Raw genomic sequence first — 17,252 nt, 5'->3', positions numbered from 1 at the left:
TGTAGTACTGAAATAGACCACTAAACGCTTTTACCACAAATAACTGCAGAACTGAACTGAGAATATATTTTTATTGTTGTACTGAAATACGACGCTTATACGCTTTGTCCAGAAAAAAAATCAAAGAGTGGAGAGTTTTATATATATTTTTCTAGTAGTACTGAAATACTCCCCTATACGCTTTCACCAGAAATAACTGCAGCAGTGAACTGAGAATATATATTTCTTGTTGGACTGAAATAGGCCATTATACGCTTTGACCAGAAATTATTTTTTAAGTGTGTATATATATTTATTGAAGTACTGAAATATACCCCTATATGCTTTCACCAGAAATAACTGCAGCAGTGAACTGGTAATATATATTTCTTGTTGGACTGAAATAAGCCACTATATGCTTTGACCCAAAAATTAAGGAGTGAAGTGGGTATATATATATATATTTCTTGAAGTACTGAAATACGCCCCTATATGCTTTCACCGGAAATAACTGCAGCAGTGAACTGAGAATATATATTTCTTGTTGGACTGAAATAGGCCACTATACGCTTTGACCAGAAAAAAATTAAAGAGTGAAGTGCGGGTATATATTTTCTGAAGAACTGAAATACGCCCCAATACAGAGTCTGGAGTTGGCAGCAGTATGAGTGGCACAATGACCAAGTCTGGAGGTGGTGGCAGCATCAAGAGTTCGTCATTGTTTTCATGTCCTTTTTGTATATTTGTTGTTTCATAATATATACAGTATTTTTCTCACACTTTCAGACGTCACACAACGTAATTTGGTCTATACAGCAAAAGGAGTTTTTCAGTCACCCATCAATATTACTGGAAAAAAAACACTTTGAAAGTCTTGAGATGGCGGATGCAGAAGCAGCATCACAAGAAGGCCACCGAGTGGTACAATGACAGAGTCTGTAAAAGGCAGCAGTATGATGAGGCCACCAAGTGGCAAGGTGACATAGTTTGGAGGTGGCGGCAGCATCCGGAGATTACAGAGTGGCAAGGTGCAGAAATAACTGCAGCAGTGAACTGATAATATATATTTCTTGTTGGACTAAAATAGGCCACTATACGCTTTGAACAGAAAAAAATTAAAGAGTGAAGTGCGTATATACAGTCAGATCCATAAATATTGGGACATCGACACAATTCTAAAATTTTTGGCTCTATACACCACCACAATGGATTTGAAATGAAATGAACAAGATGTGCTTAACTGAAGACTGTAAGCTTTAGGCCTTATTCGCACAGTCAGCGTTTGGTCAGTGATTTCCATCAGTGATTTTGAGCCAAAACCAAGTGCGGGTCCAAAACACAGAACAGGTGCAGATCTTTCCCTTCTACCTTATGTCTGTGTAAGATCTACTCCTGGTTTTGTCTCACGATCACTAATGGAAATCACTGACCAAACACTGACTGTGCGAATGAAGCCTTCATTTGAGGGCATTTGCATCCAAATCAGGTGAACGATGTAGGAATTACAACAGTTTGCATATGTGCCTCCCCTTGTTAAGGGACTAAAAGTAATGGGACAGAGTAATAATCATAAATCAAACTTTCACTTTTTAATACTTGGTTGCAAATCCTTTGCAGTCAATTACAGCCTGAAGTCTGGAACGCATAGACATCACCAGACGCTGGGTTTCATCCATGGTGATGCTCTGCCAGGCCGCTACTGCAACTGTCTTTGGTTCCTGCTTGTTTTTGGGGCATTTTCCCTTCAGTTTTGTCTTCAGCAGGTGAAATGCATGCTCAATCAGATTCAGGTCAGGTGATTGACTTGGCCATTGCATAACATTCCACTTCTTCCCCTTAAAAAGCTCTTTGATTGCTTTTGCAGTATGCTTTGGGTCATTGTCCATCTGCACTGTGAAGCGCCGTCCAATGAGTTCTGAAGCATTTGGCTGAATATGAGCAGATAATATTGCCCGAAACACTTCAGAATTCATCCTGCTGCTTTTGTCAGCAGTCACATCATCAATAAATACAAGAGAACCAGTTCCATTGGCAGCCATACATGCCCACGACATGACACTACCACCACCATGCTTCACTGATGAGGTGGTATGCTTAGGATCATGAGCAGTTCCTTTCCTTCTCCATACTTTTCTCTTCCCATTACTCTGGTACAAGTTGATGTTAGTCTCATCTGTCCATAGGATGTTGTTCCAGAACGGTGAAGGCTTTTTTAGATGTCGTTTGGCAAACTCTAATCTGGCCTTCCTGTTATTGAGGCTTACCAATGGTTTACATCTTGTGGTGTACCCTCTGTATTCACTCTGGTGAAGTCTTCTCTTGATTGTTGACTTTGACACACATACACCTACCTCCTGAAGATTGTTCTTGATCTGGCCAACTGTTGTGAAGGGTGTTTTCTTCACCAGTGTCATCCACCACAGTTGTTTTCTGTGGTCTTCCGGGTCTTTTGGTGTTGCTGAGCTCACCGGTGCGTTCCTTCTTTTTAGGAATGTTCCAAACAGTTGTTTTGGCAACACCTAATGGTTTTGCTATCTCTCTGATGGGTTTGTTTTGTTTTTTCAGCCTAATAATGGCTTGCTTCACTGATGTGACTGCTCCTTGGATCTCATCTTGAGAGTTGACAGCAACAGATTCCAAATGCAAATAGCACACTTGAAATTAACTCTGGACCTTTTATTTGCTTATTGTAATTGGGATAATGAGGGAATAACACACACCTGGCCATGGAACAGCTGAGAAGCCAATTGTCCCATTACTTTTGGTCCCTTAACAAGTGGCAGGCACATATGCAAACTGTTGTAATTCCTACATCGTTCACCTGATTTGGATGTACATACCCTCAAATTAAAGCTGACAGTCTGCAGTTAAAGCACATCTAGTTTGTTTCATTTCAGATCCATTGTAGTGGTGTATAGAGCCAAAAATGTTAGAATTGCATCAATGTCCCAATATTTATGGACCTGACTGTATATTTCTTGAAGTACTGAATTAGGCTCCTATACGCTTTCACCAGAAATAACTGCTGCAGTGAACTGAGAATATATATTTCTTGTTGGACTGATATAGGCCACTATATGCTTTGACCAGAAAAAAATGTAAGTGAAGTGTGTATATATATATATATATATATCTTGAAGTACTGAATTACGCCCCTATACGCTTTGAACATATATTACATCAACATTGCAGTGCGTATATATTTTTCTTGTAGTACTAAAATAAGCTCCTATACGCTTTCAACAGAAATAACTGCAACAATGAAGTGTGTATATATATATATATTTCTTGAAGTACTGAAGTACGCCCCTATATGCTTTCACCAGAAATAACTGCAGCAGTTAACTGACAATATATATATATATTTTTTGGGACTAAAATAGGCCACTATACGCTTTGACCAGAAAGAAATTAAAGTGATTCTGTCATGACATTTTAGGCCTATAACCTAAACATATCGCCAGGTCCGTCCAAATAGCATGAATCCGAAACTGTACTTATTAAATGTGCCTGTGGCTCTATTAGCACATAAAACAGGTTTTTATAACCTGTCATTTACCTACGTAAGGTGCCCGGCTGCAGCCATCTCTGTCTGGTGCCCAGTGCCGCCTTCCCACTAGAAATCGCCGCCCTCCCTGTCTATAGTGCCGCCTTCCTCACCTCAGCCCCGCCTCAGCAATCGTCCGGTCCCTCAGGTTATGCCTAGTGCGCATGCGCGGGATCTGGCAGAGGGACCGGACGATTGCGCAGGCGGGGATGAGGTGAGGAAGGCAGCGATTTCAACTGGGAAGGCGGCGCTGGGCACCAGACGGAGATGGCTGCAGCCGGGCACCCTGTATGAAGTGACGTCCCCTTGGGCACCTTAGATAGGTGAATGACAGGTTATAAAAACCTGTTTTATGTGCTAATAGAGCTACAGGCACATTTAATAAGTACAGTTTCGGATTCATACTATTTGGACGGACCTGGCCATATGTTTAGGTTATAGGCCTAAAATGTCATGACAGAATCCCTTTAAAGAGTGAAGTGTGTATATATATTTATACTATATGCTTTCACCAAAAATAACTGCAGCAGTGAACTGAGAATATATATTTCTTGTACTGAACTACTCCTCTATACACTTTCACCAGAAATAACTGCAACTGTGCAGTGCGTATATATTTTTCTTTTTTTACTGAAATACGCCCCTATACGCTTTTAACAGAAATAACTTCAACATTGCAATGCATATATATTTTTCTTTTTTTACTGTAATACGCCCCTATACGCTTTCAACAGAAATAACTGCAATAGTGCAGTGCATATATATTTTTCTTTTTTTACTGAAATACGCCCCTATACGCTTTCAACAGAAATAACTGCAATAGTGCAGTGCATATATATTTTTCTTTTTTTACTGAAATACGCCCCTATACGCTTTCACCAGAAATAACTGCAGAAGTGACCTGAGAATATATATTTCTTGCTGGACTGAAATAGGCCAACATACGCTTTGACCAGAAATAACTACAGCAGTGCAGTGCGCATATATTTTTCTTATAGTACTGAAATACGCCCCAATACGATTTCACCAGAAATAACTGCAACAGTGCAGTGCGTATATATTTTTATTGTTGTACTGAAATGACTTTCAATGGAGTTCATGACGGATCCGTCTTGGCAATGTTAAAGCTAATACAACCAGATCCATTCATAACGGATGCAAATGGTTGTATTATCAGTAATGGAATCGCTTTTGCTGAACCCTGCCGGATCCAGTAAAAACACTAGCGTGAAGGTAGCCTTAAACAACACTTGCTCCCCATTAACAAGAACGGTTTGCTGGAATTACAGAGCTGTATAGTGGTGATTTGGATCCCCAGTCAGTGCAGCAAGGTGTAATGGGATTGTTCCTATTACCCAGGCTGTAAACTCCCCTACTGAACCCTGTTCTGCTTCAGTTTTGTGGAATGATTCCTCCCTATCTTTTCCCTGAACTTCTATATAGCAAACAAGTTTTAAAGTCTTTCCTACCACTGTCCCTAGTGCCTGCTGATGTCTCTTCCTGCACTAAGTACACTGGTAAATGGCTGAATCCAAGATTGCTGAGGTTATTTATAGGGCTGTGACATCACAGGGCTGGCTGCTGATTGGCTGCATACATGGCATTGTGGATGATCCCTCATTCCCAGAATTCCTTGCTCCATGTCCTAACACGTGCAGCAGCCATTTTAGGAAACAAAATTGATTTGTTACCACTAGATATGAGTGAACATTTAAAAAGTTCGATTTGGCTGATTTGCCGAATTTTACAAAAAAAATTGCTTTGTGACGAATTACTTCATCACGAAGTGCATTTCGGGTGCAAGTAGCGTGTGCAATGACAGGGAGCTCCGATAGCGCCGCCACTGTCAATGTACCCCTCAGATCCCCATTTATACAGTACATGATCGCGGCATCTGAGTGTAATCTCGCACCGCAATGGGATTTCGGCCGAGATCCTCAAGCAAGATTGAGGCTGGTGGCCCGTCGCAAGCAAATGGAGGAGTTAAGTTTGATTTTTTTTTGTTTTTTATACTATTTCAGGTTAAATCAATTTGCTGACATGAAGCACGAGGCAATTCAGCTTCTAGGCGAATTTTATTTATTCAAATTTTGTTATCGAATTCCACTTAATGGGATTTGATTTGCTCATCTCTAGTTACCAAGAAGCTTGAGGAAATTCGGATTCGGTGAAAATCAAATTTTTCCTGAAATTCAAATTGAATTCCACTTTGTCTTCTTCGATTCACTCATCTCTAATGTTCATCTGTGATGTGCTAGTCTAAATTGTCTTGCTGTCAATAGCCACTACGGCTTCAAACATCTGATCTTTGCCTATCAATCTGATATTGATGATCTATCCTGAGGATAGGTCATCAATATTTTAGCTCTAGTAAACCCCTTTAACATTGACTATGCCCATCGATTTTAGAGATCAGTTATTGATCTATTGTATATGGGGACAGAAATCTTCTAGTGCCAGAAATCATCCAGTCTTCTAGTGGCAGACATTGGGGGAAAGAAAGATTGGTCATGTTGGTTTGAAACATGCCCTTTGTTACCCCATGGCCAGGCATGTATACTCATGGTTTAATACATAGGGCCTGAGATTATCAAATAATTTTGGAATGCCACACACCTTTTTCCTTCATTATTTTCTCAGTGAGACATCTGGCTTCTTCTTGGATTCTTTCTTCAATGCTCCTCTTCCCCATTCCAAAATTTCTTAAAGTTGTCAGAGAAAATCGACGAAGAATTTTCCACCTTTCTCCATTGCTTTGAATGACCCCTGTAAGTTCAAAGTCCAAGTTCAAAACTACTGCCACATCTATTAACAGGTTGAGTGTAGCATTGCTGCCTATTCACTTACAGTGATGTTTGAAAGTTTGTGAACCCTTTTGAATTTCATATATCTCTACTTAAATTTGACCTAAGTTGATTTAAAAAGTAAAAAAAAAGTCCTAAAAGTAGATAAACAATGCCAAATCAAAACTAAATATTAGACTTGATCATTTATTTATTCAGGTAGAAAATCCAGTAACACATGTATGCGAGTCTAAAAAGTACATGAACCCTTTATTTCAGTATTTTATATCAACTTTTCTTATGAGTTAAATAAGGTAGACAAAAATGAACTGAAGAAACAATTATCCAAGTCTCTGTTGGGAATGTATTTGAACCCTAGACCTTCTGTATGGTAGGCAAAAATCTTAAGGCTGTATCACACCTGCCAATTTTTCGATAGATGATCACTAACGAGCTTTCATAGGATTGTGTCAGATGGTATTAGAGTCCCTTGCTATGTCCAAATACATTAAGTCAGCTGTATATGGAGGCTGGAACAGTTTTACCCCATTTGTGGTGTGTCCCAGTTGGCAGTGCCACTGATGAAGGTGCAAGTGTGCACCGAAGCGCGCTTGGTCCTAATTCAGACAGTATTTTGATCCTCTTATCAAATGGTTCAGTAGCCAAAGATTTCTACCAACAGAGACCGTATATTTTAGAGATATACTAGACAGACTGATCACCTGTACTAGTATCTATTATTATATACCAGAATATTGCATTTTATATTATTCTATATGAGAACATTGCGTATTGTGGTATACTTTATCAGAATGCCTTGACGCCACCCATCTGGAACCACTCGCATATACCCTTTGTGGTATACATATTTATATTTTTATTTCTAATAAATAATTTATTATATACAACTTATCCATTCATATATGTACCTAGACATTTGAGTGCCCTCCACCTTACAAATCCACTTGTCTATCTATTACTTTGGCAGTAGGTGCTGCCATCTGGAGAGAGCACCTATTCGTGAATTGTTGACAGTAGAGCCTCTGTAAATTTCTATTTACTATGTAACAGCAGCTGTCTCCTCCGCTAGCTGGCAGACGATTGCCGGGAGAGAATGCCTCCCTCCCAACAATTGCTTGCTCAATCGGCCTGTGTGTCATAGTAACATACCGTATTTTTTGCCCTATAAGACGCACCGGCCCATAAGATGCACCTAGGTTTTAGAGGGTGAAAATAGGGCAACATGGGGTTAAAGCATGACGTACATGAACAGTCACTTGCTATTAATGTTATGTGCACAGTCTTATGAATTTTGACTTCCATCATTCCATGTGCCTCACATTAATAATAAGTGGCCTGTATTCTGTAACTCACATTAACTCCACGTTACTATTAATATAAGGCACATGGGGCTTACTCCAAAAGCATGTGCCCAGCTTGACATTAAAAATAAGTGACCCCTATTCATGTTTAAAACATGGCAGTGGCAAGATTGGAGTTAATGAGTCACATTAACCCTAATCTTGCTGGCTGCCTGGTACATACCATATGTTTTTGCCTGCATTTATTTTCAGGCAGGCTAATCATTTTTGTACTAGGGGGATACCTGCTATGCTGCTGAGTGCACACAATATAGAATATAAGAACTCTGCATCACAGAAAGGGGATTGTGTTTGTGCTATCGCAAAACCTGAGATCTGACACTACATTCTAGCAAAACCTCATATCCAACACTACATTCTAGCAATCGGGCTTTCCCATAGAAATCGGTGCAGTCTGGTGTGCATGTACATGGCTCCGGGAGGCTGGGACAGGTCCTAGGAGGATCGTGGTTGTTGATGTCCCGCCATAGAAGAAGCGCCAGACTCTTCCCTTCCCTGTTCCTCAGTATGTATTGTACATGCCAGGATCAATGTCCGGTACATCACAGATTGATGGATGTCCTTATGCAGTATAGACTGCAATGTATCGGCAACATTCAAAGCGCCTGCGATTCAACCCCCCCCCCCCCCCCCCCCCCCCGGAGATAAATACGGCATGTAGTTTATAAGGCTGAAAAAAGATACCCATCCATCCAGTTCGGCCTGTTATCCTGAAAGTTGATCCAGAGAAAGGCAAAAAAAAACTGTGCGGTAGAAGCCAATTTTCCTCACTTTAGGGGGGAAAAATCCTTTCCTACTCCAATCAGGCAATCAGACTAACTCCCTGGATCAACAACTCCTCCCTAGTAGCTATAGCCTGTAATATTATTACACTCCAGAAATACGTCCAGGCCCCTCTTGAATTCCTTTATTGTACTCACCATCACCACCTCCTCAGGCAGAGAGCTCCATATTCTCACTGCTCTTACTGTAGAGAATCCTCTTCTATGTTTGTGTACAAACCTTCTTTCCTCCAGACGCAGAGGATGTCCCCTCGTCACAGTCACCGTCCTGGGGATAAATAGGTGATGGGAGAGATCTCTGTACTGACCCCTGATATAGTCATAGTTATTAGATATTCCTTTAGTTGAACAACCATAACTTTGATAATCTTTCTGGGTAGAGACTTTCAAGCACATTTCTCCCTTCAAAGACTATAGAAATGATCACTGAAAGTATAGTCTACGAAAGTAAGTCTACGGGCTATACCTCGAGACATGCAATTTTAAGGGCAATGGTCTTAGTTGCTTAGTAAGCTAATACATAATACTGGTTTCTTCACAGGTGTAATATTAAAATAATAGTATACTACTGAAATGAAGGGGAAAAATTGCGCCATTTTTATTTCCGCTGTTTACCAATCACCATACAGAGTATTATGATTACAGGAATACAAAATCTGTGATATTTGATAATAAATATGTCACAATTACACATTTATTATAATAGTTTTTGCTCCAATATTTTTTAGCAACATAGATGTGCAGAAATATGTCAGTTTTAGAAGAAAATAAAAGTTCAATTTTCCTGCCATAACATCTGATACATAAATAACACTGAACCAGTGACCTCTATAGTGGAGGCAGCAGCCCTACTCATTATGCCATAGAAGGGCTTTAAAGTAAAGGCCAGATTTTCAATTACTAAACAGCATTACTATTTCTTTAATAATTATTTTATGGTAAGAGTTGCTGTATTTTTCGGACTATAAGACACAATGGTCTATAAGAGGCACCCAGGATTTAGAGAAATAAAATAATAAAAAAATGTTTTTTCATCATACCTCAGATCAGACCCCAAAATCAGACCGCCAAGCTCCATCAGCCTTAGATCAGATCCCCCAACTTCCATCAGCCTTAGATAAGACCCCCATCAGATTCCCCAACCTCCATCAGCCTTAGCTCAGACCCTCATCACCCTCAGTTCAGACCCTAATCAGACCTCAGATCAGACATAAAAATTTGTGATGAGCAGCAGGTCCCATATTCGAATCCGCAATATTTTGCAAATATTCGCTAGAATACTCATTTCATATTTGCGAATATTCATATTATTTTCGCGATTGCGATTAATATAAATAGTAAAAATCGCATAATGTGAATTTTTAAAAAAAATAATATATAGCAGTAAATATATATATATATATTTGTTTTAAGAATATTCGTCATATTCTAAAACAAGAATATATAGCAATATAGCGAATATTCGAGAAAATAAAAACAGAGCAATTTAGCTAAGCTAATATAATATGCAACACTGAGAGGCATTGGCAATTTGCAAAAGAGTTTGCTTCCCACCGAGCAAGCACTCTTTGGGGTAGATGAGGGGGAGGGTGACAGAGAGGAGGCTGAGGAAAGTGAGGTAGCTAGCTGGGTAACAGTTAGAAAGCGGGGTAGAGGGAAGAGTGCCAGGGAGGCTAGCCCTGATCTGACACACCCCAACAAGTTTACACGTTTGGCAGATGAGGGGGATGTCAGTCCAGGGATGGCACTGCCGCAGCCGGACACTTCCTCTGCCAGTCAGGCGAATGTCAGCTCTAGTAAGCAGGGGAACAGGAGTGCAGGGCAGGCCAGACAGGTACTGGTAGTGGGAGACTCAATTATTAGGGGAACAGATAGGGAAATCTGTCACAAAGACCGTGATCGCCGAACAGTGTGCTGTTTTCCTGGTGCTAGAGTTTCACACATCGCGGATCGGGTTGACAGATTACTGGGAGGGGCTGGAGAAGATCCAGCGGTCATGGTCCATATCGGAACCAATGACAAAGTAAGGGGTAGGTGGAGAGTCCTTAAAAATGATTTCAGGGATTTAGGTCAAAAGCTTAGGGCAAGGACCTCAAAGGTAGTATTTTCCGAAATACTACCTGTACCACGGGCCACACAAGAAAGGCAGCGGGAGATTAGGGAGATTAACAAGTGGCTCAAGAACTGGTGTAGGAAGGAGGGGTTTGGGTTCCTGGAGAACTGAGCCGACTTCTCTATCGGCTACAGGCTCTATCGTAGGGACGGGCTGCACCTCAATGGGGAAGGGGCAGCTGTGTTGGGGAAGAAGATGGCTAGAAGGTTGGAGTAGTGTTTAAACTAGGGACTGGGGGGGACGGCAATTATGTTATAGGATGGGAAGATAGTGCAGAGACCGGGGGCAGGGTAGTGGGACTGGGGGAGGAATGGAAGGAGGGACAAGAACAGTTCAGAAGGAAAGGTGTAGGGTAAAAAATATACATAAACCTCTCAAATATATGTATACTAATGCCAGAAGCCTGACTAATACAACTGATGAACTGGAATTAGTGATGTGTGAGGAGGACTATGACATAGTGGGAATAACTGAGACATGGCTGGATGATAGCTATGACTGGGTGGTTAATGTACAGGGTTACAGTCTGTTTAGAAAAGAATCGTCAAAACCGGAGAGGGGGAGGGGTCTGCCTTTATGTAAAGTCCGGTCTAAAGCCCACACTCTGCGAAGATATAAGTGAGGGACATGAACATGTGGAGTCACTGTGGGTAGAGATACATGGAGCTAAAAGCAATAATAAATTACTAATAGGAGTTTACTATAAACCACCTAATATACCAGAGTCCACAGAAAATCTACTACTTATGGAGATTGACAAGGCGGCAAATCATAATGAGGTGGTTATTATGGGGGACTTCAACTACCCAGATATAGACAGGGAAACTGAAACTTGTATATCTCATAAAGGAAACAGGTTCTTGGCAATAACCAAAGACAATTTCCTCTCCCAACTGGTTCAGGACCCGACTAGAGGGACGGCCATACTGGACTTAGTATTAACCAATAGGCCTGACAGAACAACAGACGTGCAGGTTGGGGGACACCTGGGAAATAGTGACCATAAAGTAATAACTTTCCAATTATCATTCAAACGAGTGTTTCTACAGGGAGGAACAAAAATACCAAACTTCAAAAAAGCTAAATTTAGCCAACTAAGAGAGGCCATAGGCCTAACTAAATGGGATAAAGTCCTCACAAATAAAAATACAGCCACAAAATGGGATATTTTTAAAAGCATCCTAAAATCTCATTGTGAGAGGTACATACCGTATGGGAATAAAAGGTTAAGGAACAAAATGAAACCAATGTGGATAAACAGAACTGTAAAGAAAGCAATAAATGACAAAAAGAAAGCATATAATTCACTAAAACAGGAGGGTAGCACGGAAGCACTGAAAGACTATAAGGAAAAAAAACAGAACATATAAAAAACAAATAAAAGCGGCCAAACTAGAGACCGAGAGATTAATTGCCAAAGAGAGTAAAACTAACCCTAAAATATTCTTCAATTATATAAATGTTAAAAAGTATAAATCTGAAGGTGTCGGCCCTTTAAAGAGTAATAGAGGGGGAGTCGCAGAGAGCGACGAGGAGAAAGCAAAGCTGTTAAATATTTTTTTCTCCAATGTATTCACTGAGGAAAATAAACTGTCAGATGACATGCCGAATGTTGTAATAAATTCCCCATTAAAAGTGTCCTGTCTGACCCAGGAAGAAGTACAACAGCGACTTAAAAAGATTAAAATAGACAAATCGCCAGGACCGGATGACATACACCCCCGTATCCTGAGGGAATTAAGTAATGTCATAGCCAGACCCTTATTTCTGATATTTGCAGATTCTATACTGACAGGGAATGTCCCACAGGATTAGCGCATGGCAAATGTGGTGCCAATATTCAAAAAGGGTCCAAAAACAGAGCCTGGAAACTATAGGCCGGTAAGTTTAACATCTGTTGTGGGTAAACTGTTTGAAGGTTTTCTGAGAGATGCTATGTTAGAGCATCTTAATGGAAATAAGCAAATAACGCCATATCAGCATGGCTTCGTGAGGGATCGGTCATGTCAAACTAATTTAATCAGTTTCCATGAGGAGGTAAGTTCTAGCCTTGACAGCGGCGAATCAATGGATGTCGTGTATCTGGACTTCTCCAAAGCATTTGACACTGTACCACATAAAAGGTTAGTATATAAAATGTGAATGCTCGGACTGGGTGAAAACGTCTCTAAGTGGGTAAGTAACCGGCTCAATGATAGAAAACAGAGGGTGGTTATTAACGGTACACACTCAGATTGGGTCACTGTCACTAATGGAGTACCTGAGGGGTCAGTATTGGGCCCTATTCTCTTCAATATATTTATTAATGATCTTGCACAGTAAAATATCAATTTTCGCAGATGACACTAAACTGTGTAAAGTAATTAACACTGATGAGGACAGTATACTGCTACAGAGGGATCTGGATAGATTGGAGGCTTGGGCAGATAAGCGGCAGATGAGGTTTAACACTGACAAATGTAAGGTTATGCACATGGGAAGGAATAATGCAAGTCACCCGTACTTATTAAATGGTAAAACACTCGGTAACATGACATGGAAAAGGATCTAGGAATTTTAATAAACAGCAAACTAAGCTGCAGAAAACAGTGTCAGGCAGCTGCTGCCAAGGCCAATAAGATAATGGGTTGCATCAAAAGGGGCATAGATGCCCGTGATGAGAACATAGTCCTAACACTTTACACATCACTGGTCAGACCACACATGGAGTACTGTGTACAGTTCTGGGCTCCAGTGAACAAGGGCAGACATAGCAGAACTGGAGAGGGTCCAGAGGAAGGCAACTAAAGTAATAGCTGGAATGGGGCAACTACAGTACCCTGAAAGATTATCAAAATTGGGGTTATTCACTTTAGAAAAAAGACGACTGATGGGAGATCTAATTACTATGTATAAATATATCAGGGGTCAGTACAGAGATCTATCCCATCATGTATTTATCCCCAGGACTGTAACTGTGACGAGGGGACATCCTCTGCTTCTTGAGGAAAGAAGGTTTGTACACAAACATAGAAGAGGATTCTTTACGGTAAGAGCAGTGAGACTATGGAACTCTCTGCCTGAGGAGGTGGTGATGGTGAGTACAATAAAGGAGTTCAAGAGGGGCCTGGATGTATTTCTGGAGTATAATAATATTACAGGCTATAGCTACTAGAGAGGGGTCGTTCATCCAGGGAGTTATTCTGATTGCCTGATTGGAGTCAGGAAGGAATTTTTTATTCTCCTAAAGTGAGGAAAATTGGCTTCTACCTCACAGGGTTTTTTTGCCTTCCTCTGGATCAACTTGCAGGATGACAGGCTGAACTGGATGGACAAATGTCTTTTTTCGGCCTTATATATGTACTAATATTTTTTTAATAGTGTACATTTTTTCCAAATCTGACGTTCAGAAGAGAAAAAAAATATAAGACTATAAAAAAAATGTATAGCACTATATTAGCTAAATTGCTCTATATTTGTATTTAGTGAATATTCGCTATGTTGCTTGTTTTAGAATTTGATGAATATTCTAAAACACAAATATATAGCCATATAGCGAATAATCTTAAAATACACATATAGACTGCAATTTAGCTAATATAATGCTCTAACCTTTTTTTCAAAGTTGTAATTTTTCTTTAAATCTGAAGTTCACAAAAGAAAGAAAAATTACAAAAACTATGAAAAAACGTTTATAGCACTATATTACCTAAATTGCGGTCTATATGTGTATTTTACGAATATTCACTGTATTGCTATATATTCTTGTTTTGGAATATGACAAAGTTATAGCAATATATACAAATAATATATTCGTTATTTAGAATATTCTTTTTTTTTTTTTTATGTGTACTGTTATTTCATTTTGGCACACTCCTCCCCAACAAGCGTCCCCGTCACCATGGGAACGCCTGTGGGTTAGAATATACCATCGGATCTGAGTTTTCATGATCTCAGGGAAAACTCAGATCCGATGGTATTTTCTAACCCACAGGCGTTCCCATGGTGACGGGGACGCTTGTCGCGGAGGAGTATGCTGAAGTGGAATAACAGTACACATAAAAAAAATAATAAAAAAATCTTAATAACTAATATATTCGATATATTGCTATATATTAGTTTTTTAGAATATCCGTAATTTTTTTTTTTCCATATGAAAACATGATTCCTTCCTGTTTAAGTTGCTTGTGAGCCAATGACTCATTGACCCACAAGAAAGAAGCAGGGAGGAATCATGTTTTCAGATGTTACAAAATGCTGAATATTCGATATAGCGAATATATAGCACTATATTCGAAATATTCGCGAATTAGCGATATTCGCAATAAATATTCTCTATTCGAATATTCACGCTCAACACTAATTTAAAAAAAAAAAAAAAATATATATATATATATATATATATATATACTTACCTCTCCAGCTCTCGATGGCACTGCCACTATGCCACTGCAGATCCACTCACCCTCCCTAGTCTTCTTCTGCCGCAAACTGCATTGTGACCTGATGTCATACAGCGCCATGTCATAGAGCACGCCAACATGCGCTTTGTCCTGATGCTGTACGCTGTCAGGACATGGTGCAGAGCAGTGCCCAGAAGAAGACCAGGACTGGTGAGTAGAGCCAGCGCAGTGCCGCCCTTCCTGCATGCTGACGGAGGCGGTCATTAGGATTCAGATTATAAAACGCACTGACACAATTCCTTCACTTTTAGGGAAAAATTGTGTCTTACAGTCTGAAAAATATGGTACATATTTTTGCAAAGTTATTGTTTGCAAAAAAATAAAATCTCGGAAGCAAAACCAATACAATAAATGTGAGTTTGAAATATACTTGCTATTAAATATCACAAAACAGTATTAGTCAAGCCTGTTATCATAATAACCCATATAATATAGTGAACACATTATTTATGGTGATCGGTAGATAGCAGAAATAAAAATGGCACAAATATTTTCCTCATTATAGTAACGCACTATTTATTTAATACTACGCCTGTGACTTTAAATAAAATTACTTTAGTAAAAATCTATGAAGTGTGAGTCTGACAACATACATCAATCCCAAGGGCCCTGCAGCTTTATTAATATTCACTGCACTAAAATGAACATTATTGAGGCTACTGATGGTGGAGCCCGAAGTATTGCCCTGATGGCAGCCCTGATTCAGTGTGCCCCCTTGTGCAAATGTGTAGCAATAACTGCAACCTAACATTTTGACTCATTGTGTAGCAAAACCATGCGGCACTTGGTAGAATTGCAAATATTCACTTTATTTCAATTCATCTTGATAAAACAAACATCCATATAGCAATTATATCAGCAGCCCACGGGAATTAGCCGACATGTTGCAAACGCTATCCACGCACTTGCTCAAGAACTCTTTTTTAATAATTTTGCATTCCATTTTTGGGAGGTGAGGTGTTCACTGTGTGGTATAAATAGTGTTATTCTATATTTTTGGACATTTTTGTTGTTTTGATAAATTATGCTCCCTCTTGTGTTTTTTTAAGTATTTCAATAAAAAAAAAATATTATTTTTTGTTTAAAGGGGTTGTCTCATCTCACACATTGATGGCTCATCACTAGGATATATCCTCAAAGTCAGAGAGGTGCAGGTCTGCCTTCTGGAACCGACACCTACTGTATCTCCGGAATGAACCGGTGCCTACAGTTCATGCTCGGGTGGTCTCTTTTTACTGCTATAGAAGTTTTGAAACTAGCTGAGCAAGCGTGCTTGGCTGTTCTTGGAAGTCCATAGTGGTGTATGAAGAGCTGAAGAGCTCACTGCGCATGCACAGCCACCTTCCCATTTTCATAACTCTGGTTGCTGTGAATAGAGGGCGCCTGGTGTGCTCTTCTTCACTTCAGGGGGGGCGTTTCTGGAGATAGGTATGAGTCCCAGTGGTGAATATGTTAGCAATATGCCATCAAAGGCTAAGATCTCACAACGCATTTAAACATTTTTTTGCCCCTTTGGGGAATTGAATCTGTACTCTCTTAATCTCTTCTACAATACACTGCAATGGACAGGACGTGATTGGAGAACTAATATGACTGGGGTCCATGGCTGCCATGACAACTTCTCAGAACACCACAATTGAATCAGGCAGGAACGAGGGTTGGGCAATTTAATCGGAGGCCAAAGGTGCATTCCCTTCCTCTCTAACCACTCGGAGCTCACTGTCTCTATATGAAAGGTTAAATGGCTGGGATTGGAGTTATCTCCAATCCTGGCCACTGCAACGAGGTTTCAACTATGTGCCTCCTGTGATCCTGCTCCATATAGTCCACACAGCTGTGAAGAACATTCACATCAATGGCAAAAAAATAAAAATAATATAAATAAATGGGGGTAAGGGTGGGTTCACATCACGTTTGATGCCTCTGTTTGACATATATGCTATTAAAAAAAAAAAAAGGATACAAGAATGCAGCAGACCACATTCCCGTATCCTGCAGAGTAAGGTAAAAAAAAGTATAAGTATTTTTTTTCAATGGTAAAAAAAGTATACTTTTTTTTTTTTTTACAATGGAACTCTATGGTGAACGGATGCCACTGCATGGCATTAGTCTGAGGCATCCGTTTAAAGTTTTTTGTATACGTTAAACGGATGGGAAAAATGTGATGTGAACCCAGCCTAAGCTGAAAAAATCTTGTAAGCCCTCGCGGGCAGGGCCCTCTCTC

At 39.9% G+C, this 17,252-nt stretch overlaps 1 protein-coding gene across 1 annotated transcript in view; it reads right to left on the bottom strand.

Moving 5' to 3' along the window:
• LOC122923773 (cytochrome P450 2C8-like) overlaps window positions 1–17,252 on the bottom strand; it is a 51,329-nt gene that overhangs the window by 32,117 nt on the left and 1,960 nt on the right. The window contains exon 3 of the mRNA XM_044274609.1: window positions 6,143–6,292. Within this exon, the coding sequence (XP_044130544.1) occupies window positions 6,143–6,292 (150 nt within the window). The remainder of the gene's footprint in view (window positions 1–6,142; window positions 6,293–17,252) is intronic.

This window comes from Bufo gargarizans, unplaced genomic scaffold (assembly GCF_014858855.1).
Source record: "Bufo gargarizans isolate SCDJY-AF-19 unplaced genomic scaffold, ASM1485885v1 original_scaffold_1883_pilon, whole genome shotgun sequence".
Taxonomy (NCBI): Eukaryota; Metazoa; Chordata; class Amphibia; order Anura; family Bufonidae; genus Bufo; species Bufo gargarizans.
This window is presented reverse-complemented; position numbering and strand designations above follow the sequence as displayed.